This window comes from Akebia trifoliata, chromosome 16 (genome assembly GCF_017979445.1).
Source record: "Akebia trifoliata isolate Shusen 1 chromosome 16, ASM1797944v1, whole genome shotgun sequence".
Taxonomy (NCBI): domain Eukaryota; kingdom Viridiplantae; phylum Streptophyta; class Magnoliopsida; order Ranunculales; family Lardizabalaceae; genus Akebia; species Akebia trifoliata.
The window spans coordinates 8,072,822-8,084,308 of NC_141390.1; the positions used below are offsets into that span (position 1 = coordinate 8,072,822).

General features: G+C 44.8%; 1 protein-coding gene across 1 annotated transcript; it reads left to right on the forward strand.

The window, feature by feature from the left end:
* Window positions 1-1,879: 1,879 nt before the first annotated feature.
* LOC147382499 (uncharacterized) lies at window positions 1,880-5,414 on the forward strand. Its single transcript, XM_086427120.1, has 6 exons — window positions 1,880-3,918; window positions 4,003-4,161; window positions 4,247-4,636; window positions 4,716-4,895; window positions 4,979-5,038; window positions 5,122-5,414. The coding sequence occupies exons 1-6, from the start codon at window positions 2,785-2,787 to the stop codon at window positions 5,314-5,316; spliced, it is 2,118 nt and encodes a 705-aa protein (XP_086283246.1). The 5' UTR covers window positions 1,880-2,784; the 3' UTR covers window positions 5,317-5,414.
* Window positions 5,415-11,487: the final 6,073 nt, after the last annotated feature.

The window sequence follows — 11,487 nt, forward strand, 5'->3', positions numbered from 1 at the left end:
GTAGTTTTGGAGGATTTTTTATAAAAATTTCATTAGTTGTTGTATGGGGAGAATGGAGGGGTTTTTATAGAGGTTGAGAGGTTTTTTTAAGGGTATAATGGGGTGAAGGATGAGAGTAGTGGTTAATGGCATGGGTTTGAGAGGAAAAGGGTATGAAATTTGAGATGAAAATGAGGGTATTTTTGTAATGATGGAAATGGGTTGTGTTTTAACCCAAATGGTTTGGATCTTACCCAAATCCATTTGGGTAGAGTGTTTGGTGGGGTGAGATGAGTGATGGTTGATGGGAGGAGTGGTGGTGTAAGGGAGTTGTTTGGAGAATGAGTGTTGAGATGGTTGAAGAAGTATGGTGTTTGATTTGGAGAGATGAGTGGTGATTGGTTTGATTTTGAGAGGATTGAAGGGATGATGACATGTGGCAAATGGAGGGATGGAGAGATTAGTTGATTGGTGATGGTGGTTAGATGATTAAAGAGAAGAGTATGGGAGGTATGGGTTGAGGTGATTTTATGGGAGTGTTTTAAGGGAAAGTGATGGATATGTATGGGTTGTGATGTGGGTGGTTAAAGAATGAGGGATAGGTTAGGGTGTATAGGGTATGGGTTGAGTTGTGGGTTGTTGATGATGAGAGGATGGGGAATAGGTTAGGTTAGGGTAGGGTTATGGGTTGAGTTATGGGTTGTTGATGATGAGAGGATGGGGAATAGGTTAGGTTAGGGTAGGGTTATGGGTTGAGTTATGGGTTGTTGATGATGAGAGGATGGGGAATAGGTTAGGTTAGGGTAGGGTTATGGGTTGAGTTGATTAGGTGAGGGAGGTGGAAGGGGATGATGACATGTGTCATCTCTTGGTGATTGGTTTGATGAGATTGATAGGTTGGGTTGGGTTTGGGTAGTGGATTGGGCTTTGGGTTTTGGTAATGGATTGGGTAGGGTTGTGGGCTTAGATAATGGATTGGGTAGGGTTGTGGGCTTGGATAGAATAGTGTTGAGTTGGGTTTACGTTGAATTGGGTGTAGGAAAATAGTTTGGGTTGATTTTAAGGATATATGAGAGTGGTGAGGTGTGCGGGTCCATGGGCTACGTAAATGGCCTCGAACATTTATTAATGGAAAATGCAATGGGTTGTTGTGTAGGTTTGGGTTTCAGGGCCCATTCCAATTTTCGGTTTTTGGGGGCATCTTACGTCGAGGGCCCGCTCAAATTCGGGTGTCTACAGCTGCCCCTCTTTGCAGGAGTTGCGTGCAAAGAACTGCAAAGAATAGACGAAACCCTGATTTGTGCGGGTCCGAGGATTTTGCTTAGACAAGTTTGTGAAAACACCGATTTGATTCGATGGATAAGAGATGGCTACCCAAGCACGGGGTCTGACAGGGTGCTGATTGATTTCCTTGACCTCGTGGCGCGGAGCTCGTGTGAGGTCTTGGATTTGTGATGATTTGAGAAAAACTTTGACTTAGGTATTTTCAAACGAGTCTTTAAATAGTTGATTTTGGCTTTTGCAATAATACCATTTTGATTTTTTTGATTTTTTGATTTTTTGATTTTTTTTTTCTTTTTTTGATGATTTTTTTATTTTTGATTTTTTATTATTTTTATTTTTATTTTTTATTATTTTTTATTATTTTTTTTTTATTTTTTTTTTTATTTTTTTTTTGGTGGTCCGTTCTTGAAGCACGGACTATTTAAATCTCATTCGGTCCGTGCTTCAAGCACGGACTCTATTTTTAATATTTTCGGTCCGTGCATGAAGCACGGACTGCGCAAAATTAATTCAGTCCGTGCTTCATGCACGGACCAGAACATTTTTAAAAACCGAACGTCGCGCCTAGACGTTTCACTTGGCCGTTCTTCTCCGTTTTCTCCTCTGGTTCTTCGTCTTCTCCTCTTATTCTTCGTCTTCTCCTCTGATTCTTCGTCTTCTCCTCTCTCATTTCTCTCTTGCGTGCTTGGGTGGTCGAAGAGACATGTCGGGCGTGTGGATATTTGGATTTGGAGCACTTTTGGTACTTCTTTGGATTACTCCTTCGATAGAGGTTAGTTCATCTTCTCCTTTTAGGTTAATTTCTTTTTGATTTTGCAAACTTCTATCGCATGACCACTTGCTTCGAACAATCCATAGTGAACACACAACTTGTCGTATGTATGTCCTTTGTTCATTGTTTTGAAGCTTTGATTGCATGAGGATTTATCATGAAATAACCTTCGAATTACGAAATTTTTGTTGCATGCCCATTATGATTTGTATTGCTTTGCCCGCTTTTGCTTTTTCACAAGAACCTTTATGATATGCTCATTTTACCTTGCATGCTCTCTTGTCATACGTGCTTTTGGGTGTGCAATGCTCATGGCGTGTTGCTTATGATTTATTCATTTTGTTTTGCATGTTTTTGTTATTTATCACGTTAATGCTCACATATGCTCTCTCAGAACCCATTGGATTTGCCTTGAACTTTGGAGTAGGTTCCTTAGATGTAGGTGTGATTAGTTGGTGGTGGGCTTTGGGGAATGATTGGGACAATGGTTAAGCCATCGGGTGGGATGATTTGAGTGCTTTTGGGAAAGGCTAGGCGTAGGTTGGGATTGGCTTTCGAGGTTTGAGGTGGTAAGGCATGGTTATTGGATAGGTTAACTTCTTGGTCGTTGATGGGTTTTGGATTTTGGTTAAGGTTTGTTGATAGGTTCTGGTTTAGGTCAAGGCTTTGGTCTGACTTAGGTTAATGGGTTCGATCTTGGTTAGGGCTTTTGGTTTGGGCTTTTATTGGGTAGTGGATTTTTTTTGTAGATGGCGCGTACTCGCGGGAGTAGGGCAGCTTTGATTGGTGAGTCCGGAGATAGGCCAGCTGCGAGGACTCGGTACGAGCGGGAGACCGTGAGGGCACCACCTGTGGAGGAGGCGACACAGTCTTCATCTAGCAGCTCTTCTTCAGAGAGCGAGGCAGAGGTCGGCGTCTCCAGACGTCGGTCTGCTGTCCGACGAGTGCCTGGGAGGAGTAGGACTACAGAGGCGGCAGGCAGAGGTGGTGGTGGCGGCCGAGATGATGGTGGTAGTAGCAGTGGTGGACGAGGTGACGGTAGTGGGGAGGGTGGTAGTGGTGGACGAGGTGATAGTGGTAGCCGAGGTCGAGGGGTAGAGGGAGCTCGTGCTTCGATTCCTGCAGAGGCCAGAGAGGGTGTAGTGGATACTCCTCTTCTCACTGGATTGAGTAGGCACGTCTCGATGTACGTACGGATGGACGTGCCGACTCCTTACCCATCCAGCAGCTACAGGGGCAGTTGGAGGACTTTTATGCTGGAGTTCACCCAGTTTACTGAGGATCTGAGGGGCCAGTTTACTCGGGCCGGTTTTGGAGCTTTTTTGAGGATTCCCTACTTTAGATCAGACCGACCCATTTTTGTTGCGATGATGGAGAGGTGGTTCCCAGCCACGCATACGTTTCATATGCCAGAGACTGAGATTGGCATTCGGCCGTCTGATTTTGTCACTATCACTGGGATCTCTATGGAGGGAGAGGCCATTTTTCCTCATATGTTACCGTTAGACGAGGTTGCCGAGTTGATTGGGGCTCCCTATATTCCGGCTGGCGAGGTCGGCAAACTGCATAGGCTGGGTATGCGATTTTTGTGGTCGACCCTAGGTCAGCGGGGTCGGACCGTGAGGCGAGGAGATGCTGACTTTGCTGCAGTCTTCCGTCTCAGTTTCTTGCTTCTGTTAGGGAGTTGCTTTTTCTTGGAGGATGACTCCACCGTGATGACTTGGTTTCTCCCTTTTCTTCGAGACATCCGCCGAGTAGCTACCTATGACTGGGGGAGTCTGATTTATGGCACCATCCTTGGTGGCCTAGATCGCATTGTGGAGGGTATCACTTCCCCACGAGGTGGCGGTATCTCTGCCAGGTTCTTCTGGCCTTTTATCGAGGTACTTTCCTTCTCACATCTTGAATTTTTAACATTTTGTCTCTTTCGATGATTGGTCTGATCTCGTTGTTTTCTTTTCCTCCAGCTTTTTGTACATGTTCACTTCCCATATTATCTACCTGAGATGCGCCATCCAGATGAGGGCTATCCCCTAGGTGCTTTTTGGGCGACTCGAGACGGGCGTACTATCAAGAGCAATGCCCGTAGCGCTCGGGCCCACTTTGACAGGTGCAGGCTTCATGAGGTGAGTAACTTCTTTTGGTTTGTAGCACTAGAGCTTCTTTCCAATGTATTAGAATCTCATTGTTTCCCTTCTTTTTGTTGTGCAGGTATTTTCAGTTACCTTTCCGGACCTTCCTCAGTCGGTCCAGGAGCGCCGAGAGGTGTGGGCAGCCTTCGATCGAGACATGCGACGAGAGCTCTATCCTTGTTTCATTGGCCGTCTCTTCTATGTGTACTACTTTGGAGAGCGGCTATTCTTTCAGCATGATCGATCCCTCAGTATCCCAGCAGCTCCGGTGACGCCTTCTTCTATGGATCTGTCGGCTGAGGAGTACTTGGCCCAGGTCGGTGGGGTACCAGCGCGAGGGCTTCTGGTGGAGGGTGATTATATCAGTTGGTTCAGGACCGCCTCCATTGGTTGCCTGATGCCTGCTATGCCTATGCGTGCCGGGGTTACTGAGATCGGTGGAGTCTTTATCCGGGAGCACGATGACACCGTGAGTCCTAACTTTTATCTTCTTCTTATCTTCTGATTCTCCATGTCTGTTCAAGTCTAACTTGCTACTTTTTCCTCAGATTGATGATCTGCGTCGCCTCCGGGAGGGGTACAGTGTGATCGAGGCCCAGGCGGCCCGTTGTGCTGAGATGGAGGCTCGGTGGAGAGCGGCTCAGGCGGAGGTGGCAGCTCAGGCTGAGCGCATCCATGAGTTAGAGATGAGGCTGGCCATGAGGGAGTCTCGTGCCCAGGCTGAGATGGTACGTTTTTTTTTTTTTTTTTTTTTCAATTCAGTATTTCTACCACTGTAGGCTGATTGCTTTGTTTTCTTGTGATGTTTCAGGACTATCATCGACGCCATGATGGGGCCAGCACATCTGCTCATCCACCACCTTCTACTCAGGTACATTTAATTCCAGTTATCTTCTTTCACTAGCCTGCTTGCATATTTGCCTGTTATTTGAGTGCATCTGTTTATCTTTTCAGGCTTCGGATGGCGCCGGACCTTCTACCCGACCCCCGGCTTTTACTGTAGATTCTTCTGATATGGGCTTAGGGATGCATGATCTGCCTGCCTCTTCGGGTACCGGCTCTGTCTTCTCCGGTCTGAGGGACGTAGATCTTTCTGGTGTTGACTCCACTGCTCGAGATGCTCCTGGGTCAGATGATGATAGATCTTAGGATATGTTCATGAACGTTTGAAACACATGTGAATATTTTTCGTATTTTGTGCTCATTGTATGACTCTTTTTATGATATATATACTAGTGTTTATTTCATTTCGTGTCCTTCGTGAAGTTATGATTGAAACCATCGTGGAGCAATTGGGATGGTAACATCAAATAACTAGGGTTTATGGGCCCCTTTATGCGTCCGTTCATGCATCAATTCAACATCTTGCATGTACTGGTCCGTGCATGAAGAACGGACTGCGCTAATTTTGAACGGTCCGTGCTTCATGTACGGACTGTTTGAATTTTGAACGGTCCGTGCTTGAAGCACGGACTCAAGTAAATTTACTCAGTCCGTACTCCATGTACGGACCAGAACCTTTTATTTTTCCTTTTAACTCACAGTCCTTCATTTGGTCATTCTCCTTCATGATTTTGGTTATTTCACACACACTAGGGCATCAATGGAGCCCACTCATGCTTTGGAGGATTCTACCCACTTTGACATTACGGTTGAAAACTCATCTCCCGCTTTTGAAGGTAACTCCAACCTTCCCAATCTCAAAAGGTACGCCGTTGTAGACCCCTTTTTACATCAATGGCTTATTTCTATGACTCATGAAGAGAGAGCTAGGTGGGATTCCAACAAGCTTGGCTTCACTCTCTCTTTGTCGAAGGTCACTATCATGTGGGACTTGATAGAGGCTCTTATGGGATTTTGGGTCCCAGAGCTCAACTTATTTCGCTTTGGAGACAAAGAAATGACTCCTACGGTTGAGGAGTTTGAACGGATACTTGGCCTTAGCCAATCGCCTAGGGTGGTTGTACCACCCTTACGAGAAAGTTATAGGAAAGAAGCATCGGGATTCTTTGGGGTCACAAAGCAACAATTAGGACGGGCGGATGGAAACTCAAATCTCTTCAGGGTTTCTAAAGAATTTTTACTTCGATGGCTTGGGGACATGGGTTCTCCCTCTCGATTTGATATTTTGACCTTGGTGGTAATGAACCAACTCTTGTTCCCTCGGAATAATGAGTATGTGAATCTAGCTTTGATAAGCGTCCTTGACCAAGTTCGACAAGGTTTTAGGTTGGCTCCTATGCTTCTAGGAGAAACCTATTTGTCTCTCACGGCTTGTTCGAGCGGGAGAGAGCGAGTATATCATGGGTGTGCTCCATTGTTGCAGGTAATTTCCTTTTCAAGTTTGGAAACATCATGATTAGAATTGAAGCTTTTAGATTTTGGGGCATTGTGATTAGAGTTGACTTCCCTTTTTGTGCAGCTTTGGTTCTTCGATCATTTGGCTTTGACTACACCCATTAATCGCCCTTTCAACGTCCATGCTGATTTAGTGGCTTTGATGAACAGAAGGAAACTTCCCGTCCATTCTGGTGGCAAGTTCGGTTGGTTTGAAGGTTTGCAAGGTATGCCAGATGAAGAGATACGTTGGTTAGGCACCTTCCAGCCTTCGGCTTCACCTGTTCTTTCCTTCTCTCAGAGTTGTTTTGCCATATTGATTGGATTGACTGGAGCCACCCATTACATCCCTCTTCGTGTGTTACGGCAATTTGGTGAAGAACAGGGTATAGTGACTCATGGAGATTTTGGAGAGTGGGTCGGGTCTTTTTTCCTTCTCCCTCCTCATGGCAATTGCGTAATCGGTTAGAGAAAGCTTGGAAGAACGTGGTGACTCTTGATCATCCTGTATTTCCGGGTTATTCTTTTCAAACTACCAACTTTGGATGCAACAACAGATTGCTGAGAGAACTTGTGCCACGCCTTCAGTTCAAGGGAGGTCTTCTGGTTCTCGTTCCTTTGACCACCGTGATCGACTGGCGGAGATGAAGGTGTCTCATAAGCGGATTGAGAAGATTTGGTTGCGTTCTGAGAATGACCTGAAGAACCAGATAGCTCGACTCGAGTTTTGAAGAATGAAGAGTCTTCTATCCTGAGGGCGGAGATTGATGATCTCCGGGAGAGACTTGCTCAAGGTCCCTGTTTTGATGCCTTTGCATCTACTTGGTGAGTCGTGATGCTTCCGACGCTGAGGTGGTAATGATGGGACAAGCTGCCCGCATTCGCGCCTTAGAAGAAAGACTTGATTCCTTCTTCATTTCTCGTCGATGTGTGATTGGCACCATTTTTTTTGTATTTTCTTTTCCTTTTACAAACGTAATGTGAAACTTTTTGAAATGAAAGGAAAATAGGTTTTTTACTTACTTGGCCTCAGGTGTATCTATTGCTTTGAAAACATGATGTTTGAATAAGTCCTAGATTTTTCGTCATCGGCCAAAATAGTAGTTTTGAAAACATTTGAATTTTTGGTAATTTGTCTTTGTCGAATAGATATTGTAGATCCAAAATATGAAGATTTTCGAAAAACCTTTGTTATCTCGATGATATTGGTGTTTTTGCCAACTACTGAGGATATAGATGTCAGCAGTTCTCAGGTTCTTCTTAGAGTCATCCCCAGTGCCCCAGTACTGGGTGAATATCGATCGAGCAATGAGACTTAGGATTCTGGGAAATTTTTGCCGTTCACAGTTTATACTCATGCGGGCCAGGAGTTGTTTTTTTTTTTTTTTTTGTTTTTTTTTTTTTTTGTTTTTTTTTTTTTTTTTTATTTTATGATTCCCTTATTGCCCCTGGTGCCAGTTACGGTTTTCACCAGACCCGGTTTCCACATTTTTGCGCATCGATGCCTTTTTGGGTTTTCATCGTGCCGGTGGTTTTGATCTTGCCATAGTCTGATTCTTTTACTCATAGCGCCCTTTCGGGTTTTCACTATGCCCTTTCAGACTATGCTTGTATTTTTTGGATTTTTCATTGCAAATCTTGTTTGGAGCCTCTGTGTCTTTGTGGCTTGGTGACTCAAGTTGAGCTGCGAGATCGGCGACTCTACTCTTGTAGTGGTACTCTTTCTTGAGTAACAGATCTAGATTCCCCTCTCGAGTTTGCTGACGACTATTCGTGGCTCGGCAACTCAAGTTGAGCCGCGAGATCGGCTACTCTACACTTCGAGTACTCTTTTTTTTTCGAATTCCGACCTGGACTCCCCTCTCGCGTCTTCCAACGACTAATAAGACTTGAGGTCCGAATCAAGCTGCCAGATCATTGGTGCTGCCACCGTCATTATGATGCCTTAGAACATTCCCTGATCCGAAAGGACTTTTAATGGGACGAAGTGTTGGCTAAGGCTGAGTGTAGTGGAAAGGTACAAAAAAGGTTAAGGTCTGAGTTTATCTAAAGTGGGCTAGACATGGGGTTCGTCTATTTTTGTTTCGAAAAGGTGATCTATGTCTCCTCCCAGCGTCTCTCGAACTTGTTTAGGCTGGAGATTTGGGTCGAGCTCAGATCAAGTGTCCGAGTTTTTGAATTTTTTTGAATTTTTTGTATTTAGCCGTTCACAGTTTATCCTCATGCGGGCCAGGAGTACTGCTTTGACTTTTGATTTTCTTTTTTTTTTTTTTTTTTTTTTTTTTTTTTGCATTGACTTGCCCCAGTCTTAGGTTAAGAAATGAACGTGATGGCTCAAAAGGGTTGACTAGGGTTAGATAGTTGTTTTCAGAATAGCAAAGATGGCCTTTCGTCATCTCAGGGTCAGATCTCAGGCGTAGTATTTCTTAACGGTGTCAGCATTGATCGGCTGAGGGAAGACTTGTCCGTCCATTTCTGTAAGGATCAAAGCTCCTCCCGTCATTACCTTCTGCACAATGAATGGTCCCTCGTAGTTTGGTCTGAATTTTCCCCTAGCATCTTCTTGTATCGGTAAGATCTTTTTCAAGACAAGGTCTCCTGGTGAGAAATTCCGAGGTTTGACTTTCTTGTTGTAAGGCCCGTGCATTCGCCGTTGGTAAATTTGACCATGACAGATAGCTGCGAGACGCTTTCTTCTCTAATCAGATTTAGTTGATCAAATCGAGCTTGAACCCATTCTGTTTCATCCAACTCTGCTTCTTTTAAGATCCGGAGGGAGGGAATCTCGACCTCGACAGGTAAGACTGCTTCCATCCATACACCAATGAATACGGAGTTGCCCCAGTTGAGGTTCGAAATGAAGTCCGATAAGCATGAAGAGCGAAAGGCAACATGTCGTGCCAATCCTTGTAAGTGACTGCCATCTTTTCGATGATTCTTTTGATGTTTTTGTTGGCGGCTTCAACTGCTCCGTTCATTTTGGGCCTGTAAGGTACAGAGTTGTGATGAGTGATTTGAAGTCTTCGCACATCTTGATCATGTCTCTATTCTTGAAGTTCTTGGCGTTGTCGGTTACTAACCACTAGGAAGTCCGTATCTGCAGATAATATTGTTCTTGACAAACTTCAGAACACTGCTCTTTGTGACATTGGCATAAGAAGCTGCTTCTACCCATTTCGTAAAGTAATCGATAGCGACTAGGATGAAGCGGTGCCCATTTGAAGCTTTTGGCGAAATCTGTCCAATAACGTCCATGCCCCAGAGTGAGAAGGGCCAGGGAGTAGTCATGTTGTGCAATTCTGATGGTGGCGCGTTGATCTTATTGGCATAGATCTGGCAGAGATGGCATTTACGGACGTGTTGATAACAATCACTTTCCATTGTTGTCCAGTAATATCCCATTCTCATGATCTTTTTAGCAAGCATGTGACCATTCATGTGAGGTCCGCAGACTCCACCATGTACGGTTTCGATCAGTCGTTTTGCTTCTATTTCTGCCACACATCGGAGTAAGACTTCATGATGTGATTTCTTGTACAGAATGCCATTGCTTAGGAAGAATTGGCCTGCTAGCTTCTGATAGTCCTTCGATCATTAGACGTTGCGTCTGATGGGAGAGTTCGATCTTCGAGATAGGCTTTGATGTCTGAATACCAGGCTTTTCTTCAGATTCTTCAACTTCGACGGGTAGGCAGTAAGCTGGCTCATCTTGAAGTCCAATCTCAATAGGGTCAATGACTAAGTCCTCTGAGATACTGATCATGAAGCGAGCGTTGCTAGTGCATCAGCAAATTGATTCTTAGCTCTCGGCATATAAGTGAATGAGATTCTATCGAAGCATGAGCTTAGCTCCTCTAGATACTCATGGTAAGGGATCAATCTTTGCTCTCGAGTCTTCCATTCTCCAGTCGTCTGATAGACTACTAGGCTTGAATCTCCGAAAACATCGATCTCATCTACCTCAAGATCTAGTGCTGCTTTCAACCCTGCTATGCATGCTTCGTATTCAGCTTCGTTGTTAGAACATTGGAACTTCAGTCTGATTGCAATTGGCACGTGGGACCCATCTGGTTTAATCAGTACTGCTCCTATTCCGTTCCCCTTTTGATTTGCTGCTCCGTCAAAGTACATTTTCCAGCCTGGTTCTTCGTCATCATCCTCAATCTCAGTGAGCAATATGGCTTCGTCAGGAAAGTTTGTCTTCAATGGTTCGTAATCAGGCAATGGATGCTCGGCTAAGTGGTCGGCGATGGCTTGCCCCTTGATGGCCTTTTGAGTGACATAGGTGATGTCGAACTCAGATAATAGTAATTGCCATTTGCAGTACGACCTGTTAGTGCTGGTTTTCGAAGAGATACTTGAGCGGGTCCATTCGAGCAATGAGCATAGTCGAGTAGCTGAGGAGGTAGTGTCGTAGTCGTTGAGATGCCCAGACCAATGCGCAGCAAGTCTTCTCGAGTGCCGAATACTTTGCCTCATAATCAGTAACTTTTTGCTGAGATAGTAAATGGCTTGCTCTTTTCTACCTGACTCATCGTGTTGCCCCAGTACACAGCCCATAGACGTTTCTTGCACCGAGATGTACATCAGTAAGGGTCGTCCTGGCGTAGGAGGAACCAAGACTGGTGGATTGAGCAAATATTTCTTTATCTTGTCGAAGGCTTCTTGACAGTCTTCGTTCCATGCTTTCGGCATGTCTTTTCTGAGCAGCTTAAATACTGGTTCGCAAATAGGCGTGAGTTGCGCAATGAATCTGCTGATATACTGTATTCTACCCAGAAATGCTCGGACGTCCCTTTCTGATACCGGTGCTTTCATTTCGAGAATGTACTTGGTCTTTGCTGGGTCTATCTCAATGCCTCTTCTACTGACGATGAAGCCTAATAACTTGCCTGATGTTGCCCCGAATACACACTTTGCTGGGTTGAGCCTTAAGCTGTATTTCCTTAGCCTGTCGAACAATTTCTTGAGATTTACAGATGA

Coding starts and splice junctions, on each gene's coding strand:
- LOC147382499 (XM_086427120.1), top strand. CDS start 2,785: ATGGCGCGTACTCGCGGGAGTAGGGCAGCTTTGATTGGTGAGTCCGGA. Junction 4,162..4,246: donor ACAGGTGCAGGCTTCATGAG/GTGAGTAACTTC, acceptor TTTGTTGTGCAG/GTATTTTCAGTTACCTTTCC. Junction 4,896..4,978: donor CTCGTGCCCAGGCTGAGATG/GTACGTTTTTTT, acceptor GTGATGTTTCAG/GACTATCATCGACGCCATGA.